We start from the raw sequence: 25,280 nt of genomic DNA on the forward strand, positions 1-25,280 counted from the left end.
AGGCAGGGTAAAAACATTAACACCATTTGCAACAGTACAAGTTCAGTATACGTAGTGCAAATAAGCAAAACATAAAAGCTATAACAAAGATAGCTATATTTAAAACTTCCATTGTAGTGAAAACACCCCCATTCCTATAAACATGCTATCCTCTTATACTGTTTGTAAATGCATTTAATATGATAAGGCAACGTCCTAAACCAATAGGGAATAATCTAACATCTTGAAAAGAGTTAAAAGCAATATATACATTAATATATAGACTCCATGACAACCAAGTAAACAGAAACGAAAAAGGAAGGAAAGAAAAAAAAGAAAGTAGAAGAGGAAAGAGGAAAGAGGGGACGTGGAGGAGGAGGGGAGGAGGGGGGAGGGGGAAGGGGAGGGAGAAGAGGGGAGGGGGAGAAGGAAAAGAAAGGAAAGAGGGGGAGGAAAGAAGAGAAAAGGAAAGAAGGGGAAGAGATAGGGAAAGGGGAAGAAGGAAAGAAAAAGAAAAGGAAGAGGGAGGGAAAAAGAAGAAGGAGGGGGGGAAGGGGGGGGAGAAGGGGAAAACGAAAAAAAAAAAAAAAAAAAAAAGGTATGGAAAAAAAAAATATTGAATAAAAGATAAAGAAAAGGTATGACCAAGAAAAACTATAAAAGTGCAGGCCTTATATTAACAGCTGTATTTAGTCCAGGTTCTATGTGGGCTCTAAGGATTAAAATCCACTTCAACTCATTTAATTCAAGAGTCCCTATGGAGTCACCTTCTCTCCTGTTTGGGTATTGTATCTGTAGTACTCTAAACTTGAAAGCATGAGTCGGATGTATTTGACAATGTTTGGCTAAGGCATTACTAATATTAGCTTTTCTTATGTCATAGACATGGTTATAGACTCGATCTTTGAGTCTACGTGTGGTCAATTCCACATAGTAAGCCTCACAGCTATCGCAATTAGCCAAGTAAATGACATTGACTGTGTCACATGTTGCGTAAAAGTTGGGTTTAAACAACAAACCCAGCTCAGTGCGTTCAAAATTCTGCTCAGTTGAGATATACTTGCAGATGCAACATTTCTTACAGGGATAGGTTCCCTGTCTAAGACTTGCTCTAATATCCAAGGATTTCATCTTGATATTATCTCTGCACAATAATCTTTTCAGATTATAACAATTGTTATTGGGGCCCAAACCTTTCTTTCTTCAGCTCAGCTCAAGCTAGTGGTATGAGAGTATGGAAGCCATGAAGCTTTGGAAGCTGGTCAGCTGTTATGTCTTATGCAGGATATAATCAGTATAACTTGGGCCGCTGCAGAATTGATAAATATGAATGTTCACTCTTGCCTAGGCCAAAAGGGAGTCACCACCAATATCTTTGAAGAGTCCTTTAGAATCTTTAGAAGAATCCTAGGCATCAGTAGAAAGGGCAGAAAGCATACAGGATTATTTGCATCCATGATAATGTGGAAGCATTCATCTTCCAGGCCTGTTTGCAAGGAATCCTGGAGCAGAATTTCTTTAGCTATCTGATTTGAACAGAGGTAAACATATCTGTTTCAGGTGTTCCCCACAGATGGATCAGTTCCTGAGAGACCACTGGGCATAATTTCCATTCATGAGGGTCTGACCTGGTCCTGTTCATTTACCTGCTACTGTGTTTTTCTCTAATAGAATGTATGAAGTCTGAACAGTCAAACTGAGCTGAGTTGCTATCTCTCAGGCAATCACAACAAGTCTGCAAAAGGGGTAAGACCTGGTACCCCTTGTTTTTTATGTACCACAATATTGTGGTTTTGTATACTATAACTTGCACAGGTCATGGAGTTCAGAGATGATTTAATGCCTTTAGAGCATTAATTACTGTCAACATCTCTGACAATGACATGCTCTTTTCTGTCTTGAGTGTCCCACAAACACTGCACTTTTGCCACTTCTGATACAGCTCCCCACACAAAATCTAAAGCATCTGTTGCAACAGACTAAGGAGGAGACTGAAGGGAGAACAGACCTGAATTGAGAGATAATTTTTCTACCCAATAAAACAAAACCTAGAACTGAAATCTGAAAAGATAGTGGATGTTGATGCTGAGGCCAGACTGAACTGAGATAACATTGAATCCTTCTCATGTGATGTCTATTTAACAGAATCGTCATAATCATCAAGGCCAGGAAACCCAGAATGCTGAGAAATTCCTTCGCAGAAGCCTCAGACTGGCTGGGAAAGTTCAGGTAGATCTGTTTGTACTGCTCTACTTTGCCAGTGGAAGAAAAGCTCTTCCTGGAGATGTACCTATAAGACATCCCAGAAAAAGTATAGTATGTGGTATGGGATGAGTTTGGGACCCCAGACTGAGCAGGAGTCTTGTGATCCATGTCAAAGAAGAATGACAAATGGAAAAAGTGTCAGCAAGTATAAGACAACTGTCCCACTATGGAAAAATATGAATGCCTTGAAGTCTGCAGTAAGCAATCACTGGAATTAGGCAAGGAACTGCTAATGTGAACCAGACACACAAGATATTGAAAAAAAAACAGTCTGAATTCCCAGCATGCTGGAATCTGACGATGAGCATCTTTTAGGTCTAATGTTATCATGAAGCTGCAGGAAGGCATGAGTGGAGACAGGGCTTGAAAAAATAACATTCTGAATTTTGGGATCTTGACAAAAAGATTGAGACGGGAGAGGTCTAGGAATGGTCTCCAAGTTTCCTCTTTGTTTGGCACTCCAAAAACTCATAAGTAAAAATCATTATCTATCTGATCTGAAGGCACAGGTTCTATCATCTCATCCCCTGAGCCAACATTGACTCTAATGTTATGGGCAAACATAATGCAAACTGTTAGGAACCCATCCTCTCTAAGGTGGTTAACACCTGCAGGCTGTGGAAAATCCATTTGCAAGAAATAATTTTGCTGGGAGATAGGTATTTCATTCTGTTACCATGGATAGAAATCTTTCATGTAATAATATCAGAAAAATATAATTCTGGAGGGGAATAGGAAGAAATACCTACTTCAGAATCAGAATCTTCAGTTTAAGGGCAGTGAACTGATGGAAAATACTTCCCCTCTCCTCCCTGCTCTTCTGACTGTTAATCTGTATCAGATTATGGATGAAGTATTTTCTTTTCCTATTAGACAGTAGTAGGAAACTGAATTTATCCCATTAAAAGCAGAAAGTAATCCCTTAGCAAATCACAGCAAGTCTTCACTGTCCATAGTTAAAGATACAGGAGAAGATACACTTTTAAGTTTCTGCTTTTTTTCCTGGCACTAGCCCAGTAATCAGGTATCTTACCCCAGCTAAGCAGTATACCTTCTACTGTTCCACCTCCCAAGACAGACAAGAGTGATTCCTCCTCTTTTTTTGTCTCCCTGATGTGCATCATTCTTATTGGTCCAGCCCCCATTGCCCCACATCCACACTGGATCCAGGAGCTAAACTCCTACCAACTGGACTTGCTCTGCAATTTTTGGGGCTGCTTATGGATTTTAAATGTGTCCCAGGGACTTGACCATCTTTGCTTCTACCTGGGGGAGGCTCTTTTATGTGCCTTACCAACTTCCTTCTCTCCCCTTGCTCATCGACCACATCTGAGGGCACCATCGCTCTATGGACCACTATCTCTTCTTATGCTTCTATCTCCTGGTCCTTAGTGGCTTCCTGAGGAGCTACACCAGGGGGATCAGGAACCGTATACGAGTGGACCAAGAAACTAGATTAGGCTACAACAGATGCACCCACTGGAGGTTGTGGCAGTGATGGAGTCAGCTTGACACCTTTAGATTTCCAAGTGATTTTCGTCTTCTTGAGGACAGGAGGAAAATCCAAGGAGATCTACAACTGCTCTATGGTCAAGCCAGGACAGAAGCCTGGGTGAGTCTGTAAAGTCCGACGGAAGTTAAGTACTCGGAGGTAAAATTTTCAGTAACAGTCCCAAAAGCACAATATCCTGTCCCACACAATGTTCTATACAATAATGCAGAAAAATAAAAGTACATATAGATTTTAGCATTTCAGAAGCAAAAATTCCTTGAGCTTACACAACAGTCTATAAGTTTTCCTACAAAAAAAAAAAGAGAAAAAAATCACAGAAAAATGCAGCTTTTCTTTAGAAAATTATCTAATGGGAACACATTCCACACAGGGATACTTGTCTGCCCAGCCTTGAAAGGAACTCCAGTTCCACAATACCCACAGAAGGTGTACACTTCAGTGTTAAGAAAGCCTTTGAGCCATTCAGCGGTTAGTACATGAGGAAAGTGACCTAAAGCTTTGATAGGCCAGCTGGTAGTCATACCTTTGGTAGGATATAACCCTATTAGCTTAGACTACTGCAACAGTGATCTAATGTTTAACACCTACAGAAATTACTGAACTGTACTAGTTTTGGTATCCCTACGCAGAATGCAGTCATGTTAGTTGTGTAAGTATTCATGTAGATCCACAACTATAGTAGCTACTGAACTGTTAATGTTGGCTATAATGTAACCGGAGCTTGAATGTTAGTTTGAAGTATTACTTGGAAGGTAATCTGTTTTGTAAATATTGTTTTGAAAAGTTGTTAGTGGTTCTTGGCCTAGATCATGGCTGAAAATGGTCTTTGGGCCAGTTCACTTACCTGGTTAACAAAATCATTTAAACAAGATATACATTAAAAGGCTTTATTACTTAGTGCACAGGGTTGAGGCTGTGAGTTGTGGTTCCAGTGGTACAGGGTTTGATCCCTTCAGCTCTCATTTGCCTGTGTAACCTTCAGCAAGTCACTCAATCAGACATTGCTCCCAGGTCACCCCTGAAAAGGGAATGTGTATCCAGTGGGTCAGCCTGGTTAATGAATAGGTATTATCATTACTTATACAGTGTCTTCATTCTGACTAATCAACTTAACCAATAATTGTCTTAATTAAAGCATACCTATGGCATAAGAGCAATACTACTACATCTTTGCCAACCTAACTAGTCTCTTTTTCTTTAACACTTAAGACATAGACACACTTACATTAAAAGAAAAGAAAATACAATTGGTTTAGATTTTGATTTCCATTTTCTAGTGTTTGTTTTTTTTTTTTGCAGACAATAGAATTAAACTTAATAAGGCTTTAGTATGTCAATGCAATTCAGATCCTGTGTCCCAGCTGAAAATCATTTCCATAGCTACAGCCATTTGCTCCCCCAATGTTTCTGAAAGAGTATTCTGTAGGGAATTTTTAAAACCTGCCATGCATTACACTCCTAAAACCTAACTACATTAACATATTCCTTTATTCATTCCTCCACTCTCAGTGTGTCTTGACATCACTGGTGGTCTATCTTAGGTCTATTCCCTCTTTGCAACCTTAATCATGTTCCAATTGGCAGCTAGTTTGTGTTCTTAACTGTAACTAATATTATATTATACAATGACCCCCCCATTAATATTCCAAAACGTGCACGCTGATTGGTCAGTGTGCACGTTGTAAATCAGACTTATACTAATGGAAAAAGGTCCGGTCGCACGGACTTTTTTCATTAGTATAAGTCTTTTTTTACAGCAACGGAGAACACAAGATCTCCATTGTTTTTTAGACAAAAGGAGTTTAACATAGTGAGACAGCTTTTAAAAAGTAACAGAGATCTTCCTTTCTCCGTTGCTTTTTTTAAAGCTGTCTCACTATGTTAAATGGGTTTAACATAGCGAGACAGCTTTAAAAAAAGCAACAGAGATTCTCCGTTGCTTTTTTTAAAGCTGTCTCGCTATGTTAAACTCCTTTAACATAGCGAGACACTTTATAAAAAGCAACGGAGATCTTGCTTTCTCCATTGCTTCCACCCACAGCTCTGATGTACTGCGTAAGCATACGCATGCACAGTACATCAGAACTGCCGCAGAATACCAGACAGCTGCGGAAGGGCAGCAAGGAGGCATTATACAATGCCATTATTTAAGAAAAGTAAGTATTTTTTTTCTTAAATAATGTCATTGTATAATAGCAGTAACCCACTTCTGGGTGTGGGTAATGCTGGATTTACCCACGGTTGTCTTTGTTTGGCCACTCGGGCTTCGCCCTCATGACCAAACCACACCAAACGTGGGTAAATCCAGCATTATTGCTACAATGTTGAATGCAAGACTCTGACCCTTACATAATTCTGTCTAGAATTTCTCTATGAAAAGTGTACATGCACCCAAAACACAATCAGTGCTCTGATTCTTTTACAGAGTTAAAACGTATCCTAAAACTAGGATAAGCTTTTCAACTCATGGATGGATTCATAGCCAGTCTAATGGCTATATGGATGTCTCATAATCATAGGACTTTCCTCTATTACCTCTAATATCTAAAAAAAAAAGTTTAACCAAAGAATTATGTATCACTTCACATAGTTTCCAAATGTAAGCATTCCATTAATTTATTTTCATTTTCTGTTGTAAATATAATGGATTGTGCTGTTATAAATTCCTGTATCTGCTCTTGAGTAGGTTATTTCTCATTACAATGTTTGCAGATGTCACTCTTCCATCCTATTCTTTGCATTTCTCAATTATATACACACCTGCAGACTTGTGCCTGACTGCTGTGCACAAACTAGGTTAACACTGATTTTACTTATCCCTCTTCGTTCTACTGCTCCAAAAGTTCTTATTATCCTGTGAACACCTTACCAGCTTGTTACCAAAGGGTCTAACATTATTAATGCTTGAACATTCTGTCACCAGTTTTTGTCAAAATATGTCCCTCGTATACTTCCTTGTTATTGTATTGGCGGTAAGGAGAACTTTAAACAATTTATTTTCCTTTTGACTCCTTCAGTATCATCTCCACTTTTTACTGATCGTTCTAAACTTCCTTTGCTTCTTAACAGTTGTCTACATCCCTGTTTACCACATCTTACTTTAGTATGCCTGTATCTCTTCTGCAAGAACCAGCTTGCAATGGTTAGTGCAATGCCTGTTGGGTGATGTACCTGTTAAGGTATATATATCATGTTCTAGCTATTCTGAAAATATTGTAGCTGTACACTTTTGCCAACTGTGTTATGTATTCTCATTAATGGCATGCGTCAGCTGTGGCCTTTCCAAAATCTTCCATCATAGAGATGATGCTGTGCTTCTATGTCAGCACCCTGCATCTTACAGGTGCAAACATTTCTTTAGCAAAGCTCTACTTGTGTACAAAACAGTAATGAAGTACCACATTTCCCTTAGTCAAGATACACAGCATTATAACTAACATAGGTAAAGAAATTAAGCCTATGCACGTACCATAATTTTAGACTATTGTGATCCACATACCAAGCTCTCCAAAGTTCAAACTCCTACATTCACTCCCACAATGCATCACACTTCTACTAAGTTTTAAGATTTTATCCCATATATCTTCCTCTGATAAGGACTCTGACAAAATCTTTACTGTAAAGGCCTCACATCTAATCACCCAGGTGTCTTTATAGAGGTATACAGAAAAAGAAAGAAGACAGGAGATTATGCTTATGTGGACAGACATGGATCATGATGATCTAATGTTATGGAAAGGACACAACTTTCCTATCTTACATGATCCAGACTGTTCACTTCAACTTCAGAGCAGAGTCTACAGCTACTGCACTTGGGTGGATTTATGACAGAGTACGACAAAGAATGGTGGCTCTGAAGGTTGACCTGCATCTCAAGATAATATCCTTATTATGTCTTACAAAAGTGTGCAGTGGAGCCAGTGTTGCAGTTGTATAAATATCACTGATAGAAGAATTTATAATAAAAGCTGAGGAAGTAAATACCACTTTTGTGGAATACACATTTGGTTTGCTTGGTAGAAGTTTGTCGTAGTTTACTTAACAAAAAGCAACATATTCTGAAAGACATCGGAAGAGACTTACCATGAACTATTTTGGCCAGCCCTATGAGAAGCAAAGAAAACAAGGAGCTGGCCTTCCTTTATGATATCTTTAGATCTGTCTAGATAAAACTTAAGCTGTCTGTGAAAACGATGTAGTCAATATCTTCCTTTATTGGAAAACTGTGGAAAGAAAACTGGTAAATTGATAAACTGATTGAGGTTAAGGTCTGTAAATGCCTTTGGCATAAAGGCTAGACAGAAACTCTAGTATACCTCTCCCTATGATAGGCAAAATAAATGAGTTTAGATGACAGAGCTTGCAATTCAGAAATCCTGCTAGCTGAAGTGATAGTTACCAAAAGCCAAATTTCCAGTATAAAAGCTTGACAACTGCACAAACCACAAGTTCAGGTGATTGCAGTGTAACCACTCCAATGCAAAATTTAGATTCAAGGTAGTACAGGCTCTCTAAGGGGAAGTCTCAGTAACAAGGCACCTCTTCATAGGATCATAGGAAATGCATGCCAATTGAGTTACAACTAATTTCTGCCTTTCCACTACCCTCTTTCATGCTGTACACCCTTTTTCAAAAATGGTAAATGTCAGTCCCAGAGTAAATTTATAGTTACCTATAAATGTTGTTAATGCTCTACAGGTGTTTAAGTATGCTAGAAAGCAGAAGTTTAGCCCTTGATAAAAGTTGGAAATGTCTACCAAGTCAACCTTTATAATGAAATAACTAAACCCTTGATCAAAATACCAGCAAGGAGCTACATGCACAGGGGCTGATTATAGGTCAATCCCTTCTTTATTCTCCCACAGGAGAACTTTATCCTTTTACTCTTTCTAGTACAGGATTTTTGGACTGCAATAAGGATCTAGACTACCCTAGTTAAGTATAGTAGGTCCCTGACCATTAATGGGATTGGAGAAACCATCTAGTCAGTTTGAAATGAGGATTGATAAAGGGGTGAGTTAACAGACCTCGGAAAAGAAGGGGCTTCCAGAGGAAAAGGCCACACGAGTGTATTGTTAAGGCCACAAAAATGTTATGAGAATGATCTTAGCCTTCCTTATTTGGCTTTCTGCATAAATTTCAGGATCAAGGAAAGGAGAATAGTGTATAGGAGATCGGGAGGGACAGGGACTCATGGACTGCACAGCATCGCAGGGAATCTGGGCTTGAGGAAGGAATAGAGAAAAGCATCTGCTGAACTTGGGGTTAGCAGGGGGTGTAACCAAGCCACAACAAAACTTACTCCAGCAGCAAAATATATGAGTTATGTACTCACCATTATTATGCATGTGTTGTACATTTTCATTCTTCCTCATGGAATGGGTCTAGGATCTGACACAAACACTTCTTTGTAGATTCTTGGATCCAACTCTTGAGCTCCTCCCTTTAACCATAATGCCCCTAACTATTGCTTTACCTCAGACTGAGTTTCCTCTTACTATATATCAATCCAGAATATAAATTATAATAAGAAAGAAAACAGCATAGTTACAGAATGGGGGCTCAAACAGGAACTATGGTTCCTAACAAAAAACTTTATCAGGTCACTGTCAAAGGCATGGATGGGGGGAAGGGGGGAGGAAAGTTCAGGAAGAATGAAAATGAACAACACAGATTTATAGATGTGATGCTCATGCACTGGCCCAGTAATCAGGAGCCTTAATTCTCACCACTAGCACCAGTGAGGGGCATGCACATTGGGAAAGATAACAAGTACACACACAGTAAAGTACAATTTCCCTTAAAAGCACACAGAGATCACAGTCAGTCTGAGGCTGGTTTCTCCCTTTCTCTCCAGATCCCCAATAAGACTCTCCACTGGCAGAGCTATAGGGTCCAGATTTCAGCCTAGTGGTCAAGCTAAAACCTCCAGCACCCCCTCTGTCCAACCAGTGCTTCGTGTCCCTGCCCAAGTAGCTGACACACACACACTTTGAGATATGAGTTATATACAAACACACAGACACTCCTGAGGAATGCTGGCACAGGTTCTCTAGCTATACCTCCTTCTCTCCAGACTAGAAGTTAGAAATCACTGTCAGCAACCACTATCATCTACTATAAGGCCCTTCCCAAAGTATGACCAATTTCACTGTGTAATACTACTGTTATCCAAATAATAAGTGTGCCGAACTGCAAGACTATTGGAGTGGCTTGGACAGTATCACCAAATACATGCAATGTACTCTAAGAGCTTAAGTTATCTCTACAAAAAACAGCCACATTTGAAAGGTTTTAAAATATTTAATAAATAATAAGAACACAAGACAATACTTATTACTTCAACACAATGACATTACAGAGTTCAGAAATCACAGGAAACATTTAAGACAATATTGTAGGATAGTCTGATATAAATATAGAAAACACCTAGGTTTATATGTCTATATTTCTATCTAACACTAAGAGAAACACTAAGTTCTAAGTAACTACTTACATACAGAGCAAAGCAAGTGCCTGGTGAGTTGATGTCAGCTTTAGACAAAATCCAAAATGCTCAAATCTTTCTCTCTGTGATAGTCTTAAATTGATATAAACACTACTGCTGAGTCATTTCACATTACATCATTTTCAACACCTCTGCGGGAGTTTCCCAGGCTCACAGAACTCAAAATTTAACATATGTGTGTAATCTTGCACCTGCCAGGAAACCACAGCAATAAAGGACACTTTGCATATAAAACCTAGTAATTAACTCCTGTCCTAAGACAATAGAAAGAATTTCTTAGTCCAGACATCCTGTCTCCGAGCTTGAAATCAAACAGTCACAAAATGCTTCACTTATCAGCTTTCTTCCAGCAGGGTGCACTGTGGTTACATTTTTGAAGCTCAGAACATATAACTCATTTTTTTACATTTAGTTTTCTTACATTTGTAAAAACACACCTGTGAATTATATTAATATTTACAATGACATAGAATTATTTACAGACTAGGCTGGCAGCCTTCAGAATAGATATGGTGAGCCCATAACTTTTATATCGGATGTCATTTTCATTTATTCCTCAATGAATGGGACAGAGTCCCCAGCTATGATAACTTTGGGTGGACCTCATGGAAGGATGTTTCAGAGAACTGCAGGACCAAATGGATCCCTGTTTCTGAAGATGCTATCCAACTTGTAATGAGCAATTAATGTATGAGCTTTAGAACAAATATCATCAATGGACACACTGGCCCAGAAACATGATGATGTAGCCATAGATCTAGTTGAGTGCGGTTTTGGTAAGGTAAAACCTCTTAAAGAATAAACATACAAAATACAATCTGTTATCCATTTGGCTAAGGTAAATTTGGATACTGGGTTTCCCAATTTGCTAATGTTAAAGGAAACAAAAAGTTGGTCAGTTTTTCTAAATTCCTTCATCCTATGAAGATAAAAACAAAGCTGTTTAGATACATCTAAAAAGTGATGCATGTATTCTCTTTTGTTGTCAAAATTTGGGAAGAAGACTGGCAAATTGATAACTTGGTTGACGTTTGTTTCAGAGGCAATTTTGGTTAGGAAGGAGGGGTTAGTACACAAGGTAACTATCTTTATGGAAAATCAAATGGTTTTGAAGAGAGTGCTTAGAGTTCAGAACCTTGCCTTACAAAAGTAATGGCCACAAGAAAGACTGTTTTCCAAGAAAGAAATCTGAGGTCTGATTTAGCTGAGGGCTCAAAGGGAGGTTTGACCAAGCTCTGTAATACAATAGTAAGATCCCAAGGTGGAGTAAGATCCTTTATCAGATGTGTAAGCAAAAAGGTACCTTTAAGGAATGCTTTACATAGGCTGGATGAAGCTAGAGGGGAAGCATTATCTCCTATGTGGTAGTCAGAGATGGCTGCAAGTTGAACTTTGATAGTGGAGAAACTAGCCCCACTTTGTAAAAACGAAACAAGAAATATAAATCAGTTGGGACTGGATTTGTGAAAAGATCCAATTCTCTCTTTTGTGCCCAAAATGAAAATCTCTTCCATTTACTCTTGTAAATCTTCCTAGTAGATGGTTTCTGGGATGAAAATAAGATTTGGAAAACAGGAGTGGAAAGCCTGGACTGTCAAACCATCATTGGAATTGGAGAAAACGTGGTCAGTCTGAGGCCTCTAATTTATTGATAAGTCATCCCTGACAGATGTGGGAGTAGATCTGGAATGGGGTCCAGTGTGCAAGGGGGCATAGTAGGTGAGACCATAGGAAGGGGAACCAAACTTGCAGAGGCCAAAATGCAGCAATGAGGATTAACTTGCTCTTCAGCTGGAGTGCTTTCTGAAGAAATTTGGAGATTGGGGGTATGGGAGGGTAAGCATACAGGAGACCAGAGGGCTAAGCATGGACTAGAGCATCTCTCAGTGACTCCACCTGAGGGGGAATTAGGGCAAAGAACCTGCTGCACTTGTTGAAGGGAGGGACAAACAGGTCACAGCAAGGTTTACCCTATTGGTGAAACATTTTTGCCACTGCATGATTGACAGGCCACTTGTGAGGCATCAGGATAGTCCTGCTGAGCTTGTCAGCTAGAACGCTGGATTTACATTAGATTTGGATGTACTTGCACTCAACGTCCTTGAATACTTACTCTAATGATTTATTCTCTCCCTATTTTTCAGTCTGTGTATTATCAAAAAATATTCTAGGCAGTAATAATCTTTAAAAGCTTTGTAATCTACTCACTAGTACTTGTCTGGCTACTGAATTGCTAAATTAGTTTTTTAACTCTGTAATCCAATATGTTAGATAATGAATACTACCTATGTATGTAATTTTATTTGATTTTTCTTTCCGGGCCTCCACTGAAAATGGGCTCTGTATGGCACAGTGGACTTTCCCAGTTAAAAAATTGCAAATAAACAAATAAAATAAACAAATAAATTTCCCCCGTATATGCATTGCTACAAGAAAGTGGTTGGAGGAGATTGCCAACTGCCAGACTCTCATTGCTTCTCGGCAAAAGGGGTAAGATCTGGTTTCCCCTTGTTTGTTGATGTACCACACCACTTACATATTGTCTGTCTGGACAGCAACAGTCTATAGAAGAAGAGAGTTCTGAAAGGCCTGCAATGCAAAGAGTATTGCTCTCATCTCTAAGATGTTTACATGCAATTTGGTCTCTTCTGGCTTTTTTACAAGATGCCTGGCTGATGCAGTGAGAAGCCAGTCATCCAGATAAGGAAATACTCTGAATCCATGCAGTCTGAGATGAGCTGCCACCACTGTCATGCATATGGTGAACACCCTGGAGGCTGTGACGAGACCAAAGGGAAGGCCTCTGAACTGGTAATGACTGGCTCCCAAATGAAAGCACAAGTATCTTCGAGAGCACCTGCTCATTTTTATGTGATAGTATGCATCTTGAAGATCTATGGAGCAGATACAGTCATCCTTCTGCAGAAGAGGCAGAATGGACTAAACCATTACCATCTGGAACTTGGAATTCTTTACAAACTGATTTAGATAACTGAGATCTAAAATAGATCTCAGGTCACCTGTTTTCTTTAGCAGGAAAAAGAACCTTGAGTAAATTCTGGATCCTCTTTGGTCTGGTGGGACATCTTGGATGAAATTTTGTCTAGCAGCTTTTGAACCTCTAGAGCTGCTAACTCCCACTGATAGGGTGGAACATTAAGGAGACAATTTCTTTTTTGTGAGGGAATTTGTAAAACAGGAATGAAATATCCTATGGATATAATTTTTTTGTACCCAAGAATTTCTTGTGATGCCTTGTCAGGCATCTGTGTGCAAAGATAAGCACTCCCCACCTGCCTCCAGCAAAGAACAGTCAGGCAAATTTTCAGGAGTGCTGAAACGGTATATCCGAGAAGCAGTCTCAGAACCCCTGGTTTTGCGGACCTGCTCTGCAACATGGCCAACATCTTCTATTGTCATTTACCCCTCTGCCTCTGGGAGAAAATTCCCCATGTGAGACTTGAAAAGGTCCTTGAGACTTCTGGAACCACATCTTCTTACCACAGAGTTAAATTCTGGAAAAAGGTCTCTAAGGGATAGAAAAATGAATTCCCACAGCAGACAAGGTCTTTCCATCTTGCTCACTTGGGAAACTGTGCCTTTAACAGTAGACCCAAACAGGGAAGATCCAGCAAAGGGAGTATTGATAAATGAAGCTTTAAAGGGCTCTGGAAAATCACACAATCGCATCCAGTCATTGGTGGCTGCTGCAATGACCATGGCATCTACTGGGATTCCCTTACTCCAAAACTGCCTATCTTTTGGTGCACCAAGAATTTTGTCTGGCTGCTGAGGAATATGTTCTATGGTGTCCAGCTACTTCCAAGCCTGGCGGGAGACTAGATCTATAAGCTTATCTACCGGGGGGGTAACCCAAAACATAGATAGGCCAAACCTGATTGCTTCTAGGAACACCAATTCCTCCTTGGAAGGGGTTTCAGATGAATGACCACCTTTTTGGTGTAGGATTTCTAGAATGTCTCCGAAGAAAATGTCTTCTGGTGGTGACCTTAGGGACCCCTCCCCTTCAAATCGGTCTCTAGAGTCAAGGATTCCTGAGGGGAATCTAAGTGCCTCTTTTTGCACAATCTCTTCTGGGGAACCTCTTCAGAGGGGTGCTCTGCAGAGGTATTAGAAGAGATGGGGAGTGCCCTAACTGGAATTGCCTGGAAGTTCTTATGGGCTGACTGTCCCTGTAGAGTAGGATGAAGAGGCTGAGAGACCGGATCCAAAGAAGGAACAGAGATAGCATCCAAGGAAGTAAGAGCCAAAACAGCTCTCAGATGGAAGAAAGCCCTCTCTACCACACTGAAGGCAGAGAGAACAGGAGAAGCAGAAGCCAACCTCACTGGAGCCAAAACTGTCATATCAGTTAAGCCTAGGTCCTGTCCGGTCCTCCCCTTCAAGGTGGGAGTCATACCCGAGCTGTCCAGTACTGAGGCCCCCCCCAAGGGAAAGAGACAGCTTAAAAGCCTTAGAGTCGAGGTCATCCCCAGGATCTATTGCCGACACACTGGCTCTGAGACTCATCCTGCTCAAGGGGGGGTCAGCCCTGAACAGGTCAGGAAGACAGTCAGAGTTGAAGAAGGCATCTTTGGAGCCAATGCTTTGACTCTTAGAGATCGTGCATCCAAGGGCTCAGAAACAGTATGTCAGATCGAAGGAAAGTTGAAGGTATGGGAAGAAGGCTTAAGGCTCACAGATCTGATGGGTCTGTGCTGTGAAATATTTCTTCATCATCCTGTCCACATCTGCTTTGGAAAGACTTCAGGAGGATCTGATTGAAGAAGAAGTGGATGGAGGTCGAAATGGTTTTCTTGGCGTCTCCTGCGAAAATGGAGATCTGAGTCTTGGAGAAACTGGATCCAGAGAAAAAAAGAGGACTCCAGAGTCAAGGAGACTTAGTGACTGAAGGAGTCAGATCTGAGTGCTTTGGAAGTTTTGCTGGTGGCTCTGATATCAGAGTGTTTTTTGGAGACAGAGTAGGAGAGTGCTTCCTATGCTCCCTGGGGTCCGCAGGCTTTGTCAATTTTTGAGGCAGTTTGAGTCATGAAGCAGGAAGAAGGCCCTTAAGTAGCAATTTATTGTACCTGTCACCAATGGTTCTGGCATTGAACCCAGCTCAAATCACACAGGGCGAGTCTAGATAACTGGGGCCTAAACAATAAATGCACTCCCTGTGGGCATCAAAACTAGGTATCCTATGCCCACAAGAAGTGCACTTCTTAAAATCAGTAAACTTTTCAGCAATAGCAGTAAACTATCAAGAGAATTCCTATACATAAAAGATATTTTTTTTGGAAAGGAGAAGAAAAGGAACTTTAGCAACAATGGTAACTTGAACACCTTAACGAGTAAAGTAAAGGGGACAGAAGATTATGCTAATAATGGTAAATCAATCACTTTAATGAGTAAAGTAAAGGGGACAGAAGATTATGCCTGCAATGGTAACATGAATACCCAATGGGTAAAGAAAAGTATAAAAAGATCAATAAATTGGTAAAGAAAGGAAGGGTTATTGGAAAGTTATTTAAAATTATTAAAGATTAGATTCTAAAGCTATTACTCACAAATGTGAAAGAAATAATTTCCCTGAGCTCAAGAGAAGGCAAGTCTAACCAAATAATTAGAGCAGCAAAAGAGATCATAGGTAATGCAGTAGTTAGGGGCATTGTGGGTAAAGAAAGGAGCTCGACAGTCAGATCCAAGAATTTAGAGGAAAACAGCCAAGTCAGATGAAAGGTCGAATCCAAGACCCATTCGTTGAGGAATGAATGAAAATTACAACATTAGATATCATGTTAATCACTAACTGATAGAGGGATCACTTGTGAGACATCAATAAATACTTGACTGAGCTTGTCCACAAGAAGAGCAGTGGCCTGTTCCAGGATATGCATTGCTATGAGAAAGAGGTGAGTTGACATGGCCATTCAAATAAACTCACATCCTCCCAACATGGATATGAACAATTTTACTGCTGGAGTAGATGGCAACTTTATCCTGCAAAAAGGTGGTCCTGAAGTGCCTGCAATGATAGAACTGCTCATATTTTTAGAATGTTAATGTATATGGAGAATTCTTGATCTGTCCATATTCCTTGGACCATCTGCTCTAAACAATGCTCCCACTACAGATCAGAAGTATCCATGGTAACTGTGACAGAAGGAAGGGGAAGGATGAAGGGGCAGCCCTGAGCAGTTTTGTGTGTATAACTACCAATAAAAGTGCTGATAGCATGCCTGAGAAACACGAATGGGGTGGGACAGAGGATCTGACACCTATAACTAGTGTACTGATAAAATTTACATATACACCACTTCATGTTTCTGCCAAATGCCACTTAAGAAACCCTAGCCTTCCCACAAAATTTGGTTCAATGATTCTTGTTTATATCTGAATATATAAAAAGTATACCTTTACATCTAATGCTTCCATCCCTGACTGTGCCCGCTCTAGTGTACTGTACAGATAATCTGCCCATTAAAATAGTTGACACTATGAAGCTTTTTGGCATTAATTTTGTTCTTAGCTTAAAATGTCATATACAGAGCACTGCGTAATAGCAAAAAACCTTAGTATACCAGCCTTCTCATTCATGATATGTGATACTAAAATTAAAATAGTATAAGTTATGCTCCTTCTCTCCCTACTCTGTGTGACCCATAACCTTACTAGTCACTCATCCAACTTACAGACTGGATGCAGCACAAAATAAAACTACCATATTTGCCATAAGCACTCCTCAGCATACCCACTACTACTTGGTCATGTGATCTTAGATTGGGTGGAGTGATGAACTTCCTGTCCATTTGCCTGTCATCTACTGTACACCAGTAACTGTATATTCCTGTGCTGTAGTCTCACTTGGTACTCCCCTGTACTTACCCTGAGCTCTTCCGCTATTCCTCTAGTAACAGTTAATCACTCAGGCATTGTTACTGGGACTCTGCATTCTGACCCTACTTAGCTAAACACTGAAATAAACAACTACCCAATATCTGACAACTTTTTTCGCTTTCTTAGCTTAAGAGCCATCCCCAGAATGAACATAAGTTCAAGTTTAGGTTGCTCTGTGTACTTATACCCAACCTCAATTATGATACTTTGAATGTATAAACACATTCAAACCAAGCAACTGTACAGGAACATGTAGCATCAGCTTTCTGGAACTTAGTATCAACAGTAAAAAAAACATATAAATAATAAATAGCCAAGATTAAACTTCAATAGCTCACATACATGAATATAAGATACACAATCCATAACCCAATTTATCGATAAATATAAAATTGGCAGTATAATTTGTAACACTAATGGGGCAAACAAACTAAGCAGAGTATATTTACAGCAACAAGAGACTGAATGAAGCCCTCCAGTAATGGTACTCGGTCCCAAACAATCCTTACTCCTTGCATGGCCTTATCAGCAAGACAAAGCACTCAATCACATCAATCCCCTGACAATAGGTTTTCGGGTACCACTAGTCAGTGCAAATAGGAAAGGAAAGAAAAGGCTGGGATCCTTAATGGGTTATTGAAAACTGGACAAATTTCAAGTCAGATATATAGTCTGACCAAGAATATTCTTATCAGAATATCACGTAGAAAAAGACTGTGTCATGGAAAAACTAATTTGTTGGGTAAATTCAGCACATTGTTGACTTTAACAGAAACAATATGATTTTCCAGGGAGTATAAAGAAACTTACATACATCTACAGTTCTATGATCTTGTAGACTTCACTGACAAAGTTTGAATGAAAAATGGGAGATAAAAAAGTGATCAGTTTTTGCAGTTTGCGTGATGTAATGCTACTCATCTCTTCTTTTCTGACATCCGTCTGCACTCAGATTTCTCATACTATTTCACATTTCTCTCCCAATTCTATCACATATCCTTTTTCTTCTCTCTCTCCCTCCTTCCACCGCATACTCCATGGCAATATTTTTCTCATTATATACTCTTTCCTATTTTACTTATGTTGTCTTTCACTAATTAGATCTGTTGTACATTGGGCAATTAGCCTGGTAAATATGAATTATGCCAGAACTGCACCTGTTCTGGCTATTAAGACTCGACTTACTTAACTGTTTCTTCTCAGACGTCTGTGTTTAAGCCTCTTGCCAAATCACTCTCTCATCATCTCAGTTACCTTCATATTGTCTGCATTTTGCTATAAATTCATATGTATTATCATATACAGTCATTTGTTAAAGTGTTAATTATTCATGTGTGTTTTAATATATAGCCATTGTCAGTATTTCGGATTATTCATCAAACTATTCTAATCTCTGGAATTACTGCACTAACTGCAATGTACTGGTTGCATCAATTAAATAATGTGTGATGTTTATGACGGATAACTATGTCACTGCTTGTTCCTGTGTTTATGACTTACTGTAGTGTGCACCTCTATGTAATATATAGTGATGTATTTAATTTATATTGCATTTCATGGAGAAAGCCCTCCACTGAAAACGTCTCCTCAGCCACAAGATAAGAAACAAGTACTGCTTATCTAAAATAAATAAATAATATTCACTGAGAGTTGCTAGCTGCATTACTTCATGTTGTCATATATTTGCTGTACCTGGCAAAAGCACATTTTGCACAGTGTAGTTACACAATCAATTAGATTAAAAAATAAACTAAATAGATAAATGAAATAACCTAAATTAATTACGGCAGATTTGTTTAATATTTTGATACGTCTAAAATGTGACATTGTTATATAGTGGTACAGCTTGCAGCTTGGCAAGTGAGAAGGGATTATTACAGGATGCATCAAGTTGCATTTGAAGCTGAAGGAAGCAAACAGCAGTGATGCTAGGACTTTTATTTCTGGCTTTGTAGGTTTCCAGTATTAGTATGACAAATCATTTTTTTTTAACCATCATGGAAATATTTGCTTTGCTCCTTTTAAAGTTGTGTGCAATTCCAACTATAGAGTTACATTTGCCATTCCCATATATTTATCTGAAACACACAGAAAGAATACCAAGTGTTGTCTAAAGCTAAAAGAGGGATTTGTGTACACTGTCTTTGTCAAGTTAGAACACATTTTCTAGATATTTTTTAGTAGCAGCTCAGATTATTCAAAATGTTTGCTTAAATATTTTTAATATATGTCGATTTTAGGATGCTACAGGGAAGGTATTGGACCGGTGGAACATAATGTCCTTTGAGGAAGAGCTAACTACGCTACAACAATTCCTTCGTTTTGGAGAGACTAAATCAATTGTGGAGTTAATGGCACTTCAGGATAAGGAAGCACAGGCTGTTGTAGTCCCAAGTACAAGAAGCAATTCAGATATTAGAACATTTATAGAAAATAGTAATCACAACAGAAACTCTAACCTTTCAAACAATTTGGAAAAAGTCCAGTTAACAAACATTCATCACTTTGAAACTATTGTAAACAATATGGGATTTATATTACCATTCCATTTGTCTAAGCCAGATTTTCCACCTCTGGTAGTCTCTACAGCTGATAAATTTTTGATTGAACAAAATCAAAAGAAAATGAATGAATCAGAGCAAGACAATCACATTGTTTCAGCTGAAAACTATGGCACAGGTACCAGTCCAATGTCCTTTAAAGTTGAGAGTGAAATGCATAGGAATATTCAGAAAGCCATCACTGAAGAAAACTTTGTTGCTTCTACTGTTAATAGTCCTAACAGTCTGCCATCTCATTCTCTTTTCACAAGAGCAAAACAAGAGAACATAGAACTATCGCCTGAAATTAAACTAAAACTGACTGACAAAAACAGCAGTGAGTCAAGGAAAGGACGTGTGTATTGTACTTCATGTGAAAAGACGTTTTATGACAAAGGTACTCTAAAAATTCATTACAATGCAGTACATTTGAAGATAAAACATAGGTGTACCATTGATGGTTGCAACATGGTGTTTAGCTCATTACGTAGCCGGAATCGTCATAGTTCCAATCCCAATCCCAGGTTACACATGCCGATGAACAAAAACACCCGTGATAAAGACCTCCAAAATACTTTGCCAGTATCAACATGCAATAATGACAAGAGCTTTCATTTTACTTCTTTCACAGCAGAATGTAAACCTCTTCCTGCCAACAGTAATTCCTGCACAGAGACAAAAGTTCAGGCTTTTCTGCCCAATACTGGGCAAAACAAGGTTTTATATCCTAATCTGAAGACAGTACAGCCAGTTCTCCCTTTTTACCGCAGTCAGGACACAAGTACTGAACTTTGCAGCACCGCAGATGCACTACCTTCTTTACTTCGAGTTTCCCCTTCAGCAGACAAACCTGTCCCGGAGTTATCAGTGGATCCTTTGCCAAAGAAGAAGTCCCGCAAATCTAGTATGCCTATCAAAATCGAAAAAGAAGCCGCTGAGGCAGTTGATGACAATACTGATGATGTCAGCTCTGAAAATGACATGCCTATTCAATTAACAAGTAAAGGACATTCTGAAGATTATGGCCAGCTATATGAAAACAAAATTTTCGAAAAAGATAATAAAGGATCACGTTTAGACAAGCCTGTTGCTAAAGTTGAGGGACAAACGGACACGCAGAATGAAAATGGAATTTACAATTTCGAGGAGAATTTTATGACTGAATGTGTCCTTTCTAAAAACATGTATAGTTCAGAGCAAAAACAGCCTGCATATATTCTTCCCGTTAAAGATAAACAGGAAGAGTCAGTATATTGTGCCAGTAAACTAAACATTACAACTCAAAATTATGAAACCAACCAAACAGAAAAACTGCCCTACACTAATGAGAAGACAGCACAGCACAGCCTGCAAAATGAAGGATTATGTTTCTTATTTCCAAATAAGGCAAGGGACACTAACAATTTCGGTGGTGATTCAGGAGGCATTGCTTCTGTACAGCATTTCCTACAGCTGAACAAAGATGAAGAAAACCCTCATCATTGTGAAGTTTGTAACAAGGCATTTAAAAATGCATACAGTGTCAAGATGCATTACGAAAGCGTACACACAAACCAGATGCATTTTTGCACTGTTCAGGGTTGCAGTGCCTCTTTCCCATCTAGAAGAAGTAGAGACAGGTAAGAAATATGCACATTATGTACTTTATAGTGAAGTGCATGGTTACTGATAGACATATATTTATAATTAGAAAGGAAAACTGTTATATTGCCTTTGTTTATAGTAAATATAATTTGTGATTAAAAATTGAAATATTATTGTGCTGTGTTATAAGACGCTGATTTACTAAAAAGTAAAAATTTACACTGTATATAAATTTTAAAGAAACACTAATGTTAGTAAATTTGTGTCTATATTACATACAGTGTTACAGCTACAGAATTATCAAAAATGTACGTTAAATTTTTGGCAAAAGAAGAATAATTCAGTGAAAATCTCTCTCCTCTGAAAACGTAATGTTGGCGCAAGAAGGTTAAGGTTGTACACTGAAGTTCCTGTGGTACAGGGATCGAGTCCCTCAGCTCATTACTGTGTGACATTGTGCAAGTGACTTAACCAGACATTGCTCCTGAGCTGCCCCTGAAAAAGGAATGTGTCCCCAGTGGGCCTACCTGGTTAACAAATGGGTATTATTGTTATTTTAGGGTGAATGGCATCCCGTTTACTCCGAAATATGCTGCGGTTGGCCTGCCAGCCTGACATACTTTAACAAACTCTTTGTTCCTATAATGCACATGTAAATTATAATAAGTTCTGTGGCCCTAGCATAGTCTTGTGAATATATTAATCTCATCAGAAAAAAAATGAGCTGATAGAGACTCGTCTAACGCTAAGAAAAAGTTTGATTAATCTGATTCATTAAATCTGGCAAAATCTGATCTTTATCGTTATGACCTGTACAAATATGCAAACTTCTAAAGAATGTACTTTCAATGGCATACATATTGTATTTTATCTATGAAGTTTTGCAAGATTATTTTAAATTTATGTAGCCTGCTCCTGTTAAAACACTGCACTGCATTTCTGAGGTAAAAAAAATCGTATTACATATAGGACTGTCAAAATTAATTGAACATAAAATGTTTTGAAAAATGAGTTATGAATAATGTATAAACCTAAAGCAAAGTTAATCAATCTGCTGTGAAAACGAACAGTTTAAAATGAAAGATGGCTTAACTTTGTACTGTACTGTTTTAAATCTCTGTAATCTCTAAATATACAGGAGAACTACAAGCAGTTGTGTCTTGGTTATAATGCTGTTCTTTTGTTTTTAGGCATAGTGCAAATATAAATCTTCATCATAAGATTTTAACCAAAGATCAGACAGAACAAGAAAACAGACTCCTAAGTGAATCATCACTTCTGAAAGATATTTTTACAGATATTCCCCGGGCTTCCCAAGCTGTTCCAGTATCCCAACATTTTAGACAGACTTCAGTAATCTTTAAAGGAGTGAATAGAACCGGCAGTTTGGTTTTCCCCATGAGTAAGGCACAAGATTATTTTTCTTCAACTACTTTAAGTGGTGGTGGTGATGATGATTACGATGATAACAGCGGAAAACAGAGTACCGCTCTTGACCTAAGTACTGCCTCAAGTGTCAACTCTATAAAAAGTGGCAGTTCATCATGTGACTCAGAAGGAGGAAATGAGGAAATCACTGGAGTAGATGAGACTGACGAAAGCTGCGACATACCAAGTTTATTACCCAGAGATGAGTCATATCACAGCCACACCTTAACGGAAAGTAATAGTCAAAATTTGCCATCAGGCTTACCAGTAATTTGTCATATCTGCCAAAAGCTCTACAGTAACAAAGGGACATTTAGAGCTCATTATAAAACAGTACACCTCCGTCAGTTACACAGATGCAAAGTTGCAGGATGTAATACAATGTTTTCATCTGTACGCAGCAGAAACAGGCACAGCCAGAATCCAAACTTGCACAAAAGTTTATCAAACTTACCAGCTCACTCTCAGCAGAGATAAATCTGAATTGCTTCCTACCAAACTGGGGTGTCTTATACTCAGTATATGCATATGTAGCTGTGCTCAATTCCCCTACTTGATTAAAATACGTTTTTAGAAAAAGGTATGCAGCTCTTACTTTAATTTGACATTAGAAGGTTTGCTGCACTGCAGCTAAAATGTATTTAATTTCCACAATATCCAGAAGGTATATGCTTCAAGGTACTTTCTCTACAGGACTTGATGAAACAGTATATATGTAATATAAAATGGAATACTTACTGATAGAATGTGCAGTGCCACTAAAATGAATACTTGACATAACTGTTTGTATGATAAACAAAAGTAAACTGTTCCTTCCAAAATGTCACTGAATGTTAACAGGCAAACAGATATGAAACAAACCACCTTGCTATCTAACAAAAAAGTTAAGGCTGGGATTCCAAAAGATTGTACGCTATACTACTTCAAGTTTTGAAATAAATGAAGGGGTACATCAGATGTGATATGAGCACTTGCAAATGTTTCTAGTCTCCATGAACATTTATAACATTGTTTGCACATCACCCCAGAAATGTGAGAAATCATCTGATGCATGCAGAAGACAGGCAGTTGTAAACATACCTCTCAACTGTACAGATTTTCGCAGAATGTCCAGATTTTTGCCTCATATTTTTGGTCCATTCCCCATAAAATCTGTAGTTTTCTGGCAAATCACACAGGATTGTAGTCATTAAATAATGACATACATTTGAGTTTAAGACTCCATATCATTCAGAAAATTCATACTAATACAAACCTATTAATCTATCAACTTTCTATGTTTGTAAGAGCAATGTTTATATCTGCCCCCCCCCCCCCCATTATTGTAGGCTTTGTTCAGATTTTTTACACTAAGAGGCTGAGAGGTATAATTGTAAAAGCCCTTATCTAATTTGGTTCACCCTTTAATTATCCAAAACTTGGAGTAGGGTAGTGTAATGTAGTGTAGATTATGATATTTGTGAATCCTGTGTGTGAACTAGATTTTTTTTTCATTTTTCTTTATGAAAAAAAGGACTACCTTAGCAGAAGAAAGAACATGTACCGATGTACAGCTTTTTCTACCTTTCATTTATTTCAGGAATAGAAAATGGACAATCAAAAGACTTGCACACAGTTACCTGCTTTATTAAAATTGTACTTGACCAAATATATTTATTTAACTGATTATCCAATTTAATAATACATTTATAATAAGAAATATATGATTTAGGAGTATATATATCCATACATTTCATTGAAGCAATTAAAGAATATGCCTGTATGCACTTACTTTACTATAAACAATCTGCAGAATACTTTCTTGGTAATATAATTAGACTGGTAGCTATGAAAATTCTGTAAAATAAACATTTACCTCAATTCTTAATCCAGTACTGTTAATATGAAAAATAACTTTGAAAATGTTTAATGAGCCATGATGTTCATCTGTATCACATACAAGCTCAGTACATCATATTTATACTAGAAATATGTGGAACACAAAGTTGAATCAAAAGTAAACTAAGAAATCAATTTCACTAGTGATGACAATCGGTATTTTAATCACACAGCTGCAAGTGCCAAAGACATATGAACTTGGAAAAGCTTCATTTACAATGACTAAGCAAAATAGTGCATTAAGTTCTGTTCTATGAAATTTGGATGTGATTCTTAACCTGTATAGTCTCCAAAAATTCACTGACTTAAATTTTTAGACTGCTTATTTGAGCGGGCTCTTGTATAATGTTATGGTGTGGTTCAAGTAAAAATATTAACAATTCTTGGTGCAATGCTGCTAAAAATGTAAAACAAGGCATGTTTTGTAAAAAAAAATGGTACTTTTACTATACTTTTACAAACATTATTTCAAAACATTTTATTCAGATTTTTCCAGCTTCTAGTACGCTGCATTTTGACCAAAGAATTATTTAGTACACTCAAAGAACACGTTAGATGTATTATATACATAGGATAAAGCCATGAACTGCTGCACAATGTAAACATTATTGGAAGCACTTGAATACAAACTGTACAGTTCTGTGTAGTTTCTAGCATTAGATTTTTTTACTACTTAGAAACACGT

The 25,280-nt window shown here is 38.3% G+C and overlaps 1 protein-coding gene across 1 annotated transcript in view; it reads left to right on the forward strand.

Annotated features, from left to right (window-relative positions):
• Nucleotides 1–23,890, forward strand: part of BNC1 (basonuclin 1) — a 304,829-nt gene extending 280,939 nt beyond the window's left edge. The window contains exons 4-5 of the mRNA XM_044077805.1: nucleotides 19,406–21,324; nucleotides 22,480–23,890. Coding sequence (XP_043933740.1) covers nucleotides 19,406–21,324; nucleotides 22,480–23,194 — 2,634 coding nt within the window. The 3' untranslated portion in view covers nucleotides 23,195–23,890. The remainder of the gene's footprint in view (nucleotides 1–19,405; nucleotides 21,325–22,479) is intronic.
• The last annotated feature ends 1,390 nt before the right edge of the window (nucleotides 23,891–25,280 follow it).

This window comes from Protopterus annectens, chromosome 7.part0, assembly GCF_019279795.1.
Source record: "Protopterus annectens isolate FY-2018-M chromosome 7.part0, PAN1.0, whole genome shotgun sequence".
NCBI classification, from domain to species: domain Eukaryota; kingdom Metazoa; phylum Chordata; order Ceratodontiformes; family Protopteridae; genus Protopterus; species Protopterus annectens.